The sequence below is a fragment of the Piliocolobus tephrosceles genome, chromosome 6, assembly GCF_002776525.5.
Source record: "Piliocolobus tephrosceles isolate RC106 chromosome 6, ASM277652v3, whole genome shotgun sequence".
Taxonomy (NCBI): Eukaryota; Metazoa; Chordata; class Mammalia; order Primates; family Cercopithecidae; genus Piliocolobus; species Piliocolobus tephrosceles.
The window spans coordinates 29,678,948-29,691,114 of NC_045439.1; the positions used below are offsets into that span (position 1 = coordinate 29,678,948).

Below are 12,167 nucleotides of genomic sequence, written 5' to 3' on the forward strand. Positions count from 1 at the left end.
AATCTTCGAGTCACCCAGGCTGGAGTGCAGTGGCATGGTCTTGGCTCACAGCAACCTCCGTCTCCTGGGTTCAGTGATTCTCCTGCCTCAGCCTCCCAAGTAGCTGGGATTACAAGCATGCACAACCACGCCTGGCTAATTTTGTATTTTTTTTTTTTTTTTTTTTTGAGACAGGGTCTCGCTCTGTCGCCCAGGCTGGAATGCAGTGGCTGGATCTCAACTCACTGCAAGCTCTGCCTCCCGGGTTCACGCCATTCTCCTGCCTCAGCCTCCCGAATAGCTAGGACTACAGGCGCCCGCCATCTCGCCCGGCTAGTTTTTTGTATTTTTTAGTAGAGACGGGGTTTCACCGTGTTAGCCAGGATGGTCTCGATCTCCTGACCTCGTGATCTGCCCGTCTTGGCCTCCCAAAGTGCTGGGATTACAGGCTTCAGCCACCACACCTGGCCTTGTATTTTTATTAGAGACAAGGTTTCACCATGTTGGCCACACTGGTCTTGAACTCCTGACCTCAAGTGATCCACCCACTTCGGCCTCCCAAAGGGCTGGGATTACAGGTGTGAGCCACCGTACCTGGCCCAAACACAGTCTTCGTTCTGATGAAGCTTTCACATTCGAGGGGATGACAGGTGAGCAAAGAGCCCTTATGTACATGGAATTAGAAAGGGCGGCAAGTTCTATGGGAAGTAGGGAGCAGGGCTCTGGGAGCAGGTCCCCTAGACGGAGGATCCCAGTAACAAGCAAGTGGAGGGGGAGCGGCCAAGCCTCTGTGGTAGGAGGAAAGGAGCGGAGAGAAGACCAGGGGGTCTTGGGTGCAGAGCAAGGGAGAGCACTGGGTGGACTGAGGCTGGAGGGGCACTTGGGGCTCAGCGAACGGGATCTGAGCAACAGGAAGCCATGTGGGGGTCTAAGCTGAAAGACAGGAGACTGAGGGGCTGGAGGAAGGGGAATGGACGTCAGATTTGTGTTCAAAAAGCACATTCTGAGGGCTAGGCACAGTGGCTCATGCCTGTAATCCCAGCACTTTAGGAGACTGAGGTGGGAGGACGGTTTGAACCTGGGAGGCGGAGGTTGTGGTGAGCCGAGTTTGCACCACTGCACTCTCACCTGGGGGACAGAGCCAGACCCTGTCTAAAAAGAAGGAAAAAATCACACTCTGGTGGCAATGTGGAGAAGATCCTGAAGGAGACCCAGATGGGAGGAAGGAAGCCCTGTTAGGAAGATCTGTAGTGCACCAGGGAGCACTGAGGGTGACACTGGCTTTATAGTAGAGAATGGTCACTGCATTTACAGCCAAGAGGTGGTAAAAAATAAATACATGCATATATGAAGTACAGATGTTTCCAATTATTCTCTCGAGTATTATGCAGCCCCCAACTCACCCCAACACACACACACACACACACACATACACACAATAGCACCTTTCCAGCTGAAGACTACCTTCAGAACTTTGAGGCTTTCATTGGATTCCAGTCCTTTGCTGATTTTGGAGGCCCCTTCATTGCCAATGTCATTGCCGCCGACATCCAGGTAGACCAGGCAGCTGTTGAGTCGGAGGACCTCCCCTAGGGCCACAGCCCCCTCATTCCCAAGGCCATTCATGGAGAGATCCAGCTTTGTCAGGGTCACATTACCCTCCAGGAAGAGGGGAGAACAGCACCAGCATCAAGGTTGTGCGTGACCTATCCAACTACAAGGGCCCTGACTTCTACTCCCTGTTGGCATCCAGACTGGGCGCTCAGTGGTCCCCAGGACCGATGGATTTGCCAGATCATTCAGAGCTCCCAGCTGGGCTCAGCCTCAAGTGCTCATGAGACTCCCTCCCTTTGGCTTCTGGTCATTCCCTACCCACTAATTAAACTGCCCTCTTGAAGTGTATCCAAAGATGCCACTCTGGCCTCAGCAGATACGATTTATACTAAAGAATAATGTGCAGGCCAGGCGCGGTGGCTCACACCTGTAATCCCAGCACTTTGGGAGGCTGGTGGATCACAAGGTCAGGAGTTTGAGACCGGCCTGGCCAATATGGTGAAACCATGTTTCTACTAAAAATACAAAAATTAGCTGGGCATGGTGGCGGACAACTGTAGTCTCAGCTACTCAGGGGGCTGAGGCAGGAGAATCGCTTGAACCCGGGAGGTGGTGGTTGCAGTGAGCGGGGAATGCACCACTGCACTCCAGGCTGGGCCACACAGTGAGACTCCATCTCAAAAAAAAAAAAAAAAAAAAAAAGAATAACGTGCATCCAGGAATTGCGGGAGGGAGACCAATAACTTGAAAAGTATTTGATGAGAGCTCAGTACACCCTCATTGATGGTGACCATGAGGAAGAGGCTTAGGATGGCAGAATGGGAGGCCCTGGCTATCTTCAACTGGACTCCACCCACCACTCCTAGAGAGTGCCTTACCCGGAGACCGTTGCACAAGGCCACACCTCCCCTTGTGTGGAAGTTATTCCAGCTCAGATCCAGTGACGTGAGTCCCACATTGATGGCTGAAACAGGGAGGGAACTGGCTTAGCATCTCCCACAGCCCAGAAAACCCATTCTCAGAGTTAACAGATGCCCATGACATTGGGGATAAAGACCACTCAGTGGTCATGCAAAGTAAAATTCTCAGATAATAATTTTTTAGTTATTCATTTAAACACAAAATTGTAAGATGATCCCCAAAGCTGGCAAAGATGTGGTGAAATAATCCTCCTTACACAGTTTAGGTGGGAAGGAAATTGGTATAGTCTATTTGGCAGATATTATCTGATCACAGATATTTTCCCATTAAAATATGCATACTCTATCACTCACCTCTGAGACTCTACCTAAGACGACAGCACAGAATATGGGAAGAGCAAGGTGCTTGTAGATGTTTACCATGGCATCATTTATAAAAGTAAGAATTAGCCGGGCACAGTGGCTTACGCCTGTAATCCCAGCACTTTAGGAGGCCAAGGTGAGCAGATCACGAGGTCAAGAGATCGAGACCATCCTGGCCAACATGGCGAAATTGCGTCTTTACTAAAAATACTAAAATTAGCTGGGTGTGGTGGCATGTGCCTTTAGTCCCAGCTACTTGAGAGGCCGAGGCAGGAGAATCGCTTGAACCTGGGAGGCAGAGGTTGCAGTGAGCCGAGATGGCGCCACTGTATTCCAGCCTGGCAAAGGAGTGAGACTCTGTCTCAAAAAAAAAGTAAGAATTATTTGGCCGGGCATGGTGGCTCACCTGTAATCTCAGCACTTTGGGAGGCCAAGGCAGGTGGATCACCAGAGGTCAGGAGTTTGAGACCAGCCTGGCCAACATGGTGAAACCCTGTCTCTGTCTCTACTAAAAATACAAAAATTCACTGGGCGTGGTGGCTCACACATGTAGTCCCAGCTACTCAGGAGGCTGAGGCAGAAGAATTGATTGAACCTGGGAGGCGGAGGTTGCAGTGAGCCAAGATGGCGCCATTGCACTCCAGCCTGGGTGACAGAGCAAGACTGCATCTCAAAAATAAGTAAATAAATAAAAGCAAGAATTATTTATCTGGTGGAATATTATGAATTAAAATAGAAGCAGCTGGAAAACATCTTCAGGGGCTGTATTTACACAGGAAGGCTGTGATGGACCTGGCATATTATGTCACGTGATGTCTTTATCATGGCAGGCCATGGCTGCAGTGGTGACTCCAGAATTTCTCTCCAGGAGAGGCTCAGGGGCACAATGAGTTGGAAGTGGGGAGGCATCAGGCTTGGTGAGAAGCTGGGTTTGCATAGAAATCATACTTTTGTTTTGACCTGAAGATGATTTTGCTTACATGTTCCACAGGGTTGGAACATCCTATTTAAACACACTATTATTGTTGTTTTTATTTGGGTGGGACAGTTATGCCAAGGAGGCCATTGACGGAAAGGCTAAAGTCCTCTTGAACCATTACTGAACGGGAGGAACTGCCTTTAGGCCTCTGGCCCAGGAATAATGTCTTATTTCTTTTCTTTTTCTCTTTCTTTTTATTTTTTTTGAGACAGAGTTTTGCTCTTGTCGCCAGGCTGGAGTGCAATGGCACAATCTCGGCTCACTGCAACCTCCACCTCCTGGGTTCAAGTGATTCTCCCGCTTCAGCCTCCCGGGTAGCTGGGATTATAGGTGCCTGCCACCACGCCCAGCTAATTTTTCGTATTTTTAGTAGAGACAGGGTTTCATCATGTTGGCCAGGCTGGTCTGGAACTCCTCACCCCAGGTGATCCACCCGCCTCGGCCTCCGAAAGTGCTGAGATTATAGGCATGAGCCACTGCAGCTGGCCTATTTCTTATTTTTTATGAACAGTGCACTATGTTCTGATCATGCTTCTCTTTGTGTCAACCCTCAGTGTGAGTTTTTAGTAAAAAGTGCACAACACCTTATATAATTTTGGGAACAAACTTTCTCCTGTCTTCATTACCACCTCCCCTTTCTCCCTCACTCTCTTCTTACCCTTATTTCCTCTTCTCTGCCAGTTCCCTCATTTAAGCCACACCTTACACACCTGCATCACTCAAATAGCCACACAAGTTAGATTGTAATTCTGACCTCACCACTTACTACACGTGTGATTTCAGGCAGGTTACTTAACCTTCCTTTACATTTGTTTCCTTATCTGTACAATGGAGAAATCAACCTATATAGAGTTTTTATGACGATCGATGTAAAATGCCCAACATGATGCCTGTCACATAGCAATCACTTCAAATAATGTGTTTTTTTTTTTAATTTTTTTTTAAATTTTTTTAATTTTTGAGACGGATTTCGCTGTTGTTGCCCAGGCTGGAGTGCAATGGCACGATCTCTGCTCACCGCAACCTCTGCCTCCCAGGTTCAAGTGATTCTCCTTCCTCACCCTCTCAAGTAGCTGGGATTATACACCCAAGTCACGACGTCCAGCTAATTTTTTTGTATTTTTAGTAGAGACAGGATTTCACCATATTGGCCAAGGCTGGTCTTGAACTCCTGACCTCAGGTGGTCCACCCACCTCAGTCTCTGAAAGTGTTGGGATTACAGGCGTGAGCTACCGCACCCAGCAATAGTAAGTGTTTTTAAAAGCTGCATTTCCAGTACGATTATAACAATTTTAAAAGAGGGCACAGGCCGGGCACTGTGGCTCACGTCTGTAATCCCAGCACTTTGGGAGGCTGAGGAGGGTGGATCACTTGAGGCCAGGAGTTGGAGACCAGCCTGGCCAACATGGTGAAAACCTATCTCTACCAAAAATACAAAAAAATTAGCTGGGCGTGATGGCTTGGGTGTATAATCCCAGCTACTCAGGAGGTTGAGGCATGAGAATTGCTTGAACCCAGGAGGCAGAGGCTGCAGTGAGCCAAGATCGTGCCACTGCATTCCACCCAGCCTGGGCGACAGAGTGAGACTCCGTGTCAAAAACAAAGCAAAAAAGAGAGCACAGTCTGTCTCACGTTAAATTTATGACCTCAGCTTTCAGACAGAGACTCAAACTGCCCCACATGGAAAGGTGCTTCCATTACATGTTGCTCCTCCCTCCTACATGGTATTTTATACCTCCTGCCCTCCCATCAACTCTAGTGGCATGAACTGAACTTCAGCTGAAGATCTTGCCTTCTACTTCACTGAGAAAATAGCAGCAATGACAGGCTTTAAATGCCACCATGAAATCTCTCCACTTACCTGCACCTGCACCTGCACCACCCTTTCCACGTCTGTTTTTCCATGAATGAACTGTCCCTCCTGCTCTCTCAGGCCAGTGAGCTCTGCACTTCTGTTCTGGACTCCATTGCCTGCAGCCTTCTCATGGACTTTGCTCCTGTAATTACCTCCTTCTTCTTCTGCAGCATCAGTTTCTTCTTTCTTCCTCTCAGCATTTTCCATCCTTAAGAACCCTCCTTGGACTCTATGTCTCCCTTGGCTCCTGCCCCCTCTTTCTGTTCCAACTTTCCCAGCAGAACTTTTGCAGTTGCCTATAGTGTTCTTTTTGCTTTGCATCCGATTTTCTTTTTCTTTTTAGAGGACAGGGTCTCACTCTGTTGCTCAGGCTGGAGTGCAGTGGCATGATCACAGCTTACTATAACCTCTAACTCCTGGGCTCAAGCAATTCTCCCACCTCAGCCTCCCAAGTAGCTGGGACTATAGGCATGTGCCACCATGCCCAGCTAATTTTTTATTTTTATTTTTTGTTTTTTGAGATGAAGTCTCACTCTGTCACCCAGGCTTTAGCAGGATCTCATCTCACTGCAACCTCTGCCTCAAGGCCAGGCTGGTCTTGAACTCCTGACCTCAGGTGATCCACCTGCCTCAGCCTCCCAAACTGCTGGGATTACAGGTATGAGACACTGTGCCCGGCCTAATTTTTGAATTTTTTGTAGAGAGAGGGTCTCACTATGTTGCCCAAGCTGGTGTTGAGCTCCTGGCTTCCCATCTTAGCCTCCCAAAGCACTGGGATTACACGCATGAGCCACTGTGCCAGGCCTCCATTTTCAACTCAACCTCCTCCAGTTGGGTTTCCATACTCACCCACTCCACTAAAACAGCACTTCCTCTTTTTTTTTAAATTTTAAGTTCAGGGGTACATGTGCAGGTTTGTTATATAGGTAAACTTGTGTCACAGGGTTTGTTGCACAGATTATTTCATCACCCAAGTATTAAGCCTAGTACTCATTATTTTTCCCGTTCCTCTCCCTCCTCCCTCCCTCCACCCTCAGCTAGTCCCCAGTGTCTGTTCCCCTCTCTGTTCGTGTGTTCTCATCATTTAGCTCCCATTTATAATTGAGAACAGGTGGTGTTTGGTTTTCTGTTCCTACATTAGTTTGCTAAGGATGATGGCCTCCAGCTCCATCCCTGTTCCTGCCAAGAACATGATTTCACTGTTTTTTTTTGTGACTGCATTGTATTCCATGGTGTATATGCGCCACATTTTTTTTTTTTTTTTATCCAGTCTACCATTGATGGGCATTTAGGTTGATTCCATGTCTTTGTTACTGTGAATAGTTAAAATAGTACTTTCAAAGTCACTAACTCTCCATGCTGCCAAGTGCCATGGTCACTATTTTATCCTTGTCTTATTTGACCTCTCAACAGCATTTGACGCAACTGCCAACCTTCTTCCTGAACTGCTCCCTTCCTTGGCTCCTGCCACCTCACTTTTCTGGTATCCCTCCTATTTGACTGACCACTCCTCAGGTTCCTCTTCCTCCTCTGTGAAACCTAAAAACGTTGGAGTGACCCAAAGGTCAGTTCGATGGCCACCTACTCAACTCTCTGTCTACACTCCCTGCCTAGATGACCTCATCTTACCTCATGGTTTTAAATACATCTATATACCTATGACCCACAAATGTGTATCTTCAGCCCTGATCTCTTCACCAAGCTCTAAACTCATACAGCAAACCATCTACCTGACTTCTCTATGCAGGTGTCAAATGGCCATTGCAAACATCACGTAGCCAAAATGGAAAACGGGGCTCCTATCTCCTGTCCCTCCTGTCTCTGTTACTCCCTGAGTTGTCTCCATCCACGTAAACAACACCGTCATCCAACCAATAGCTGAAGCAAAATGACCATGAGTCTATCTCTCTCTTTCCCCCATTCTTCACATCAGCAGGTCCTTTTGGCTTTACCCCCAAAATATATTCTGAATTCATTCACTCTTCTCTATCCCCACCTCCTCCCTGAGCTCAAGCTATTTTCCTGTCTTGCTTAGACTCCTGTGACAACTTCCTTTTTTCTACTCATTTGCCTGGGGATGACTATTTAGGTTGTTACTATTTTTTTTTTCTCTTTTATGACAATGCTCTAATAACCTCCTCACACATTTCTCTGTGTATGTGTGACAGCTTCTCTGAGACAATTCCCCTTGATGGGAGGGAATTTCTGCATCAGAGGATAGACACATTTTCAAGTTTACCAAGGATTGTCAAGTTGTTCTCAAAAGTGCCTGGCAGCTTAGAAGCATTCTTATTTTGCTCGGTTGTCCGCAGCCTTTGACATTCACTGGCTTTAAACTTTCACAGCTTTAATAGATGACAAGGAGAACCTTTCATTTATCTAATTAGTAAAGAGATTTGGGCACTCGACTTTCTTCAAGGCATATGCCTTGGCCATTGCTCTATTGAGGCTATTTATCATTGTCTAATTGAGCTAAGGATCTTTTATCAACATTCTGAATACTAATTTTTGTACTCTACAAATGCTGCAAATGTCTATCCCCTGTCTGTTGCTTGTCTTTTGTTTTTGTTTTTGAGACGGAGTCTCCTTCTGTTGCCCAGGCTGGAGTACAGTGGCGCAATCTCGGCTCACTGCAGCCTCCACCTGTTGGGTTCAGGCAATTCTCCTACCTCGCCTCCCGAGTAGCTGGGACTACAGGCGCACACCACCACGTTCGGCTAATTTTGTGTTTTTAGTAGAGATGGGGTTTCACCATGTTGGCCAGGATGGTCTTGATATCTTGACCTTGTGATCCACCCACCTCGGCCTCCCAAAGTGCTGGGATTACAGGCATGAGCCACCACGTCTGGCCTGTTGCTTGTCTTTTAAGGTTGTTCATGGTTATGTGTCTTTTTATGATATGCATGTTTCAAATGTATTGTTGTCAAATATGGGAATTTTTAAAACTTTTAGGTTCAGGTGTACATGTGCTGGTTTGTTATATAGGTAAATTGCATGTCTCAGGGGTTTGGTGTACTGATCATTTCATCACCCAGGTAATAAGCATAGTACCCAAAAGGTACTTTTCAATTGCTTTTGGACCGTTTATGCTTACTGGGCCATACTTAACAGTCATTAGCCTTCCTGAGATCAGCCAATTGTTAGTTGTTTCTATGTTCTTCTAATCGTTGTAAAGTTTTGCTTCCCATGTTCAGGTGTTTGCTGCTGCTGCTTCTTCCCCTCCCCCTCCCCCTCTCCCCTCCCCCTCCCCCTCCCCTCCCTCTCCCCCTCCCCCTCCCTCTCCCTCTCCCTCTCCCACTTCCTCTCCCTGTCCCTTCCCTCTCCCTCTCCCACTTCCTCTCCCTCTCCTACTCCGACTCCCTCTCCCTCTCCTTCTTTTGAGGCAGAATCTCTGTTGCCCAGGCTGGAGTGGAGTGGCATGATTATAGCTCACTGCAGCCTCGACTTTCTGGGTTCAAAGGATCCTCCCACCTCAGCCTTCCAGGTAGCTGGGACTACAGGTGTGTACCACCATACCTGGCTAATTTTTTGATATTTTAGAGAGACAGGGGTCTCCCTACATTGCCCAGGCTGGTCTTGAACTCCTGGGCTCAAGCAATCCTTCTGCCTCAGGCTCCCAAAGTTCTGGGATTACAGGCATAAGCCACTGCACCCAGCCAATTCTGAATATATTTTGGGCATGGTTTACATCACTTTTATAATCACAACATTTAAAAATAATGTTAAAAAGGGAGATTCAGCTCTGCCAAGTAATCCTCCCCTATCCCTCCCCTTTGCTGTCCCTTCCTCCAGGGAGACTCACCCAGCATCTGGCCCAGTTGCTCCCCTCCTATATCAGAGAATTGGTTGTGACTGAGATCCAGCTTCTTAATTCGGTAATTGGTCTACAGAAACAAACAGGGGAAAGAGAAGGATTTTTTGTCTTCTGATTGCAAATATCTTACTTATCTCAGGGCAGTATGATGGCAGGGCTCTGATGTACCAAAAATTAGGTGAAGACGTTATCTTAGGCATTTTTTGTTGGACTGTGCTGGGAGAACTTAGTGCCATATAAACAGCTCTACCATTTGCTGCGGCTTTTGCTGGGGTTGGCAGGGTCTAAACACTCCCCAGTCCCTAACATGTGAAAGTAGCCTCAGGTCACTGTGCCCATAGCAGCCCCAGGTTGCCCAGATCTCCCAGGGACATCACCCACGTGGCTTGGCTGCACTCCCTGCCTCTTACCGACAGGGCTTGGCAGAGTGGTGCTGCGGATTCTTCCTTGAAGTCATTTCCTGTAGTGAGGGTGATGAGTCAGCGATGCACTGCTAGTTCACCATGGCCTCTCCCACCCCCTGCCCCTCCCAGTCCATTTCCCTTTAGAACAATCAGACAGAGAAACTTTGGGAGGCGGAAGTGGGAGGATCGCTTGAGCCCAGGAGTTTGAGACCAGCCTGAGCAACATAGTCCTTGTCTCTACAAAGAATTTTTTAAAAAATTAGCCAGGCATGGTGGCATGAACCTGTGGTCCCAGATACTTTGGAGGCTGAGGTGGGAGGATCACTTGAACCCAGGAGGTCGAGGCTGCAGTGAGCCATGTTGGTGCCATAGCACTCCAGCCTGGGTGACAGACCAACATCCTGTCTTAAAAAAAAAAAAAAAAGAAAAGGAGCCTGGGCATGGTGGCTCATGCCTGTAATCCCAGAACATTTACAGGCCAAGGTGGGTGGATCACCTGAGGTCAGGAGTTCGAGACCAGTCTGGCCAACATGGCAAAACCCTGTCTCAGTATACTAAGAATACAAAAATTAGGCAAGATGGTGCCCGCCTGTGGTCCTAGCTACTCAGGAGGCTGAGGCATGAGAAATGCTTGAACCTGGGAGGTGGAGATTGCAGTGAGCTGAGATCACACCACTGCACTCCAGCCTGGGTGACAGAGCAAGACTTCATCTCAAAAATAAAATAAAATACTAAAATCAAATAAGAAAGGAAAGGAAAGGAAGGGAAGGGAAGGGAGGGGAGGGGAGGGGAGTGGAGAGGAGGGAAGGGGACTTAAAGCAAGTATTATGTGGACAAAAGAGAACAAGGCAACTGTTTACCCTCTCCTTTAACATTGCCTTTTCTCTCTGCCATGAAATTCCAGGAGTTGGTAGCATACCCTGTGCATTCATTAGCAACATCAACCCCCAGTCTAGTGCCTAGAGTCTGTAACATCCTAAAAATGCTCATCCAAGTTCAAGTAGCAGGACTGGGACACTTGTGAGTGAGACACTTTCCATGGGTGCAAAATTTAAGGGGTGCCTAAAAACTCAGTAATCAAGAAGAAGAATATCCTAATACACTAAAAAAATCAAAATTAGTCCAAAATCATCTATATGTAACAAGTGTTTCTTTAATTTTAATTTAAAAATTTTTATTATTTTTTTTTATGGAATCTTGCTCTGTCGCCCAGGCTGGAGTGCAGTGGCGTGATCTCGACTCACTGCAACCTCCGTCTCCTGGGTTCAAGCAATTCTCCTGCCTCAGCCTCCTGAGTAGCTGGGATTACAGGTGTGCGCCACCACGCCCGGCTAATTTTTTTTTTTTTTTTTTTTGTTGAGACGGAGTCTTGCTCTGTCGCCCAGGCTGGAGTGCAGTGGCCGGATCTCAGCTCACTGCAAGCTCCGCCTCCCGGGTTCACGCCATTCTCCTGCCTCAGCCTCCCAAGTAGCTGGGACTACAGGCGCCCGCCACCTCGCCCGGCTAGTTTTTTGTATTTTTAGTAGAGACGGGGTTTCACCGTGATAGCCAGGATGGTCTTGATCTCCTGACCTCGTGATCCGCCCGTCTCGGCCTCCCAAAGTGCTGGGATTACAGGCTTGAGCCACCGCGCCCGGCCTAATTTTTGTATTTTTAGTAGAGACATGGTTTCATCATGTTGGTCAGGCTGGTCTCAAACTCCTGACCTCGTGATCTGCCCACCTCAGCCTCCTAAAGTGCTGGGATTCATGCCCGGTGTGTTTATAATTTTAAATAGAGACAGGATCCGACCCTGCACACACATGACTAGACCTTATTCACCTCAGTCCATTCTATCCCTGTTGGATGCTGTTTTTATTTAATGTCTTGATATTTTGCTCCTCATGATATTTTGGCACTCCTTACATTTGTGACCAACGCAAGTGGCTCACTCACCTTACCCGAGTTGTGGCCCTGCTAAGCAATGTAAGACACTGGTGATTTCTGGGAAGTACATGACATAGAGCCTTATTCCCAAATTTCCTCCTTTGAACCCTCAATAAGCTTTGTATCTCTACCACCTACATAGTGCTTGGCACATAACAGGTCCTTAACAAAGTGAGTGAACGAATGAATGAATGAATGCATTCACTGGAACACAAATACTTGTTTGGCTGTGTCTGTTAGCAGTCCAATAAAGTGAGATAATAAGCTAGTCAATGCATAAAACTAGGCGATTTAGTTATTCAAATTCTTGTGTTTAAATCAGTGGTTACAGATAGTACAGAGCTGGTTGTAAGAGAATTATTTGTGAAATTT

At 47.3% G+C, this 12,167-nt stretch overlaps 1 protein-coding gene across 1 annotated transcript in view; it reads right to left on the reverse strand.

Annotated features, from left to right (window-relative positions):
- The window catches only part of LRRC74A (leucine rich repeat containing 74A), a 42,015-nt gene that overhangs the window by 13,753 nt on the left and 16,095 nt on the right, over positions 1 to 12,167 (reverse strand). Inside the window, 4 exon segments of the mRNA XM_023184605.1 lie at positions 1,444 to 1,638; positions 2,412 to 2,497; positions 9,454 to 9,535; positions 9,876 to 9,925. Coding sequence (XP_023040373.1) covers positions 1,444 to 1,638; positions 2,412 to 2,497; positions 9,454 to 9,535; positions 9,876 to 9,925 — 413 coding nt within the window.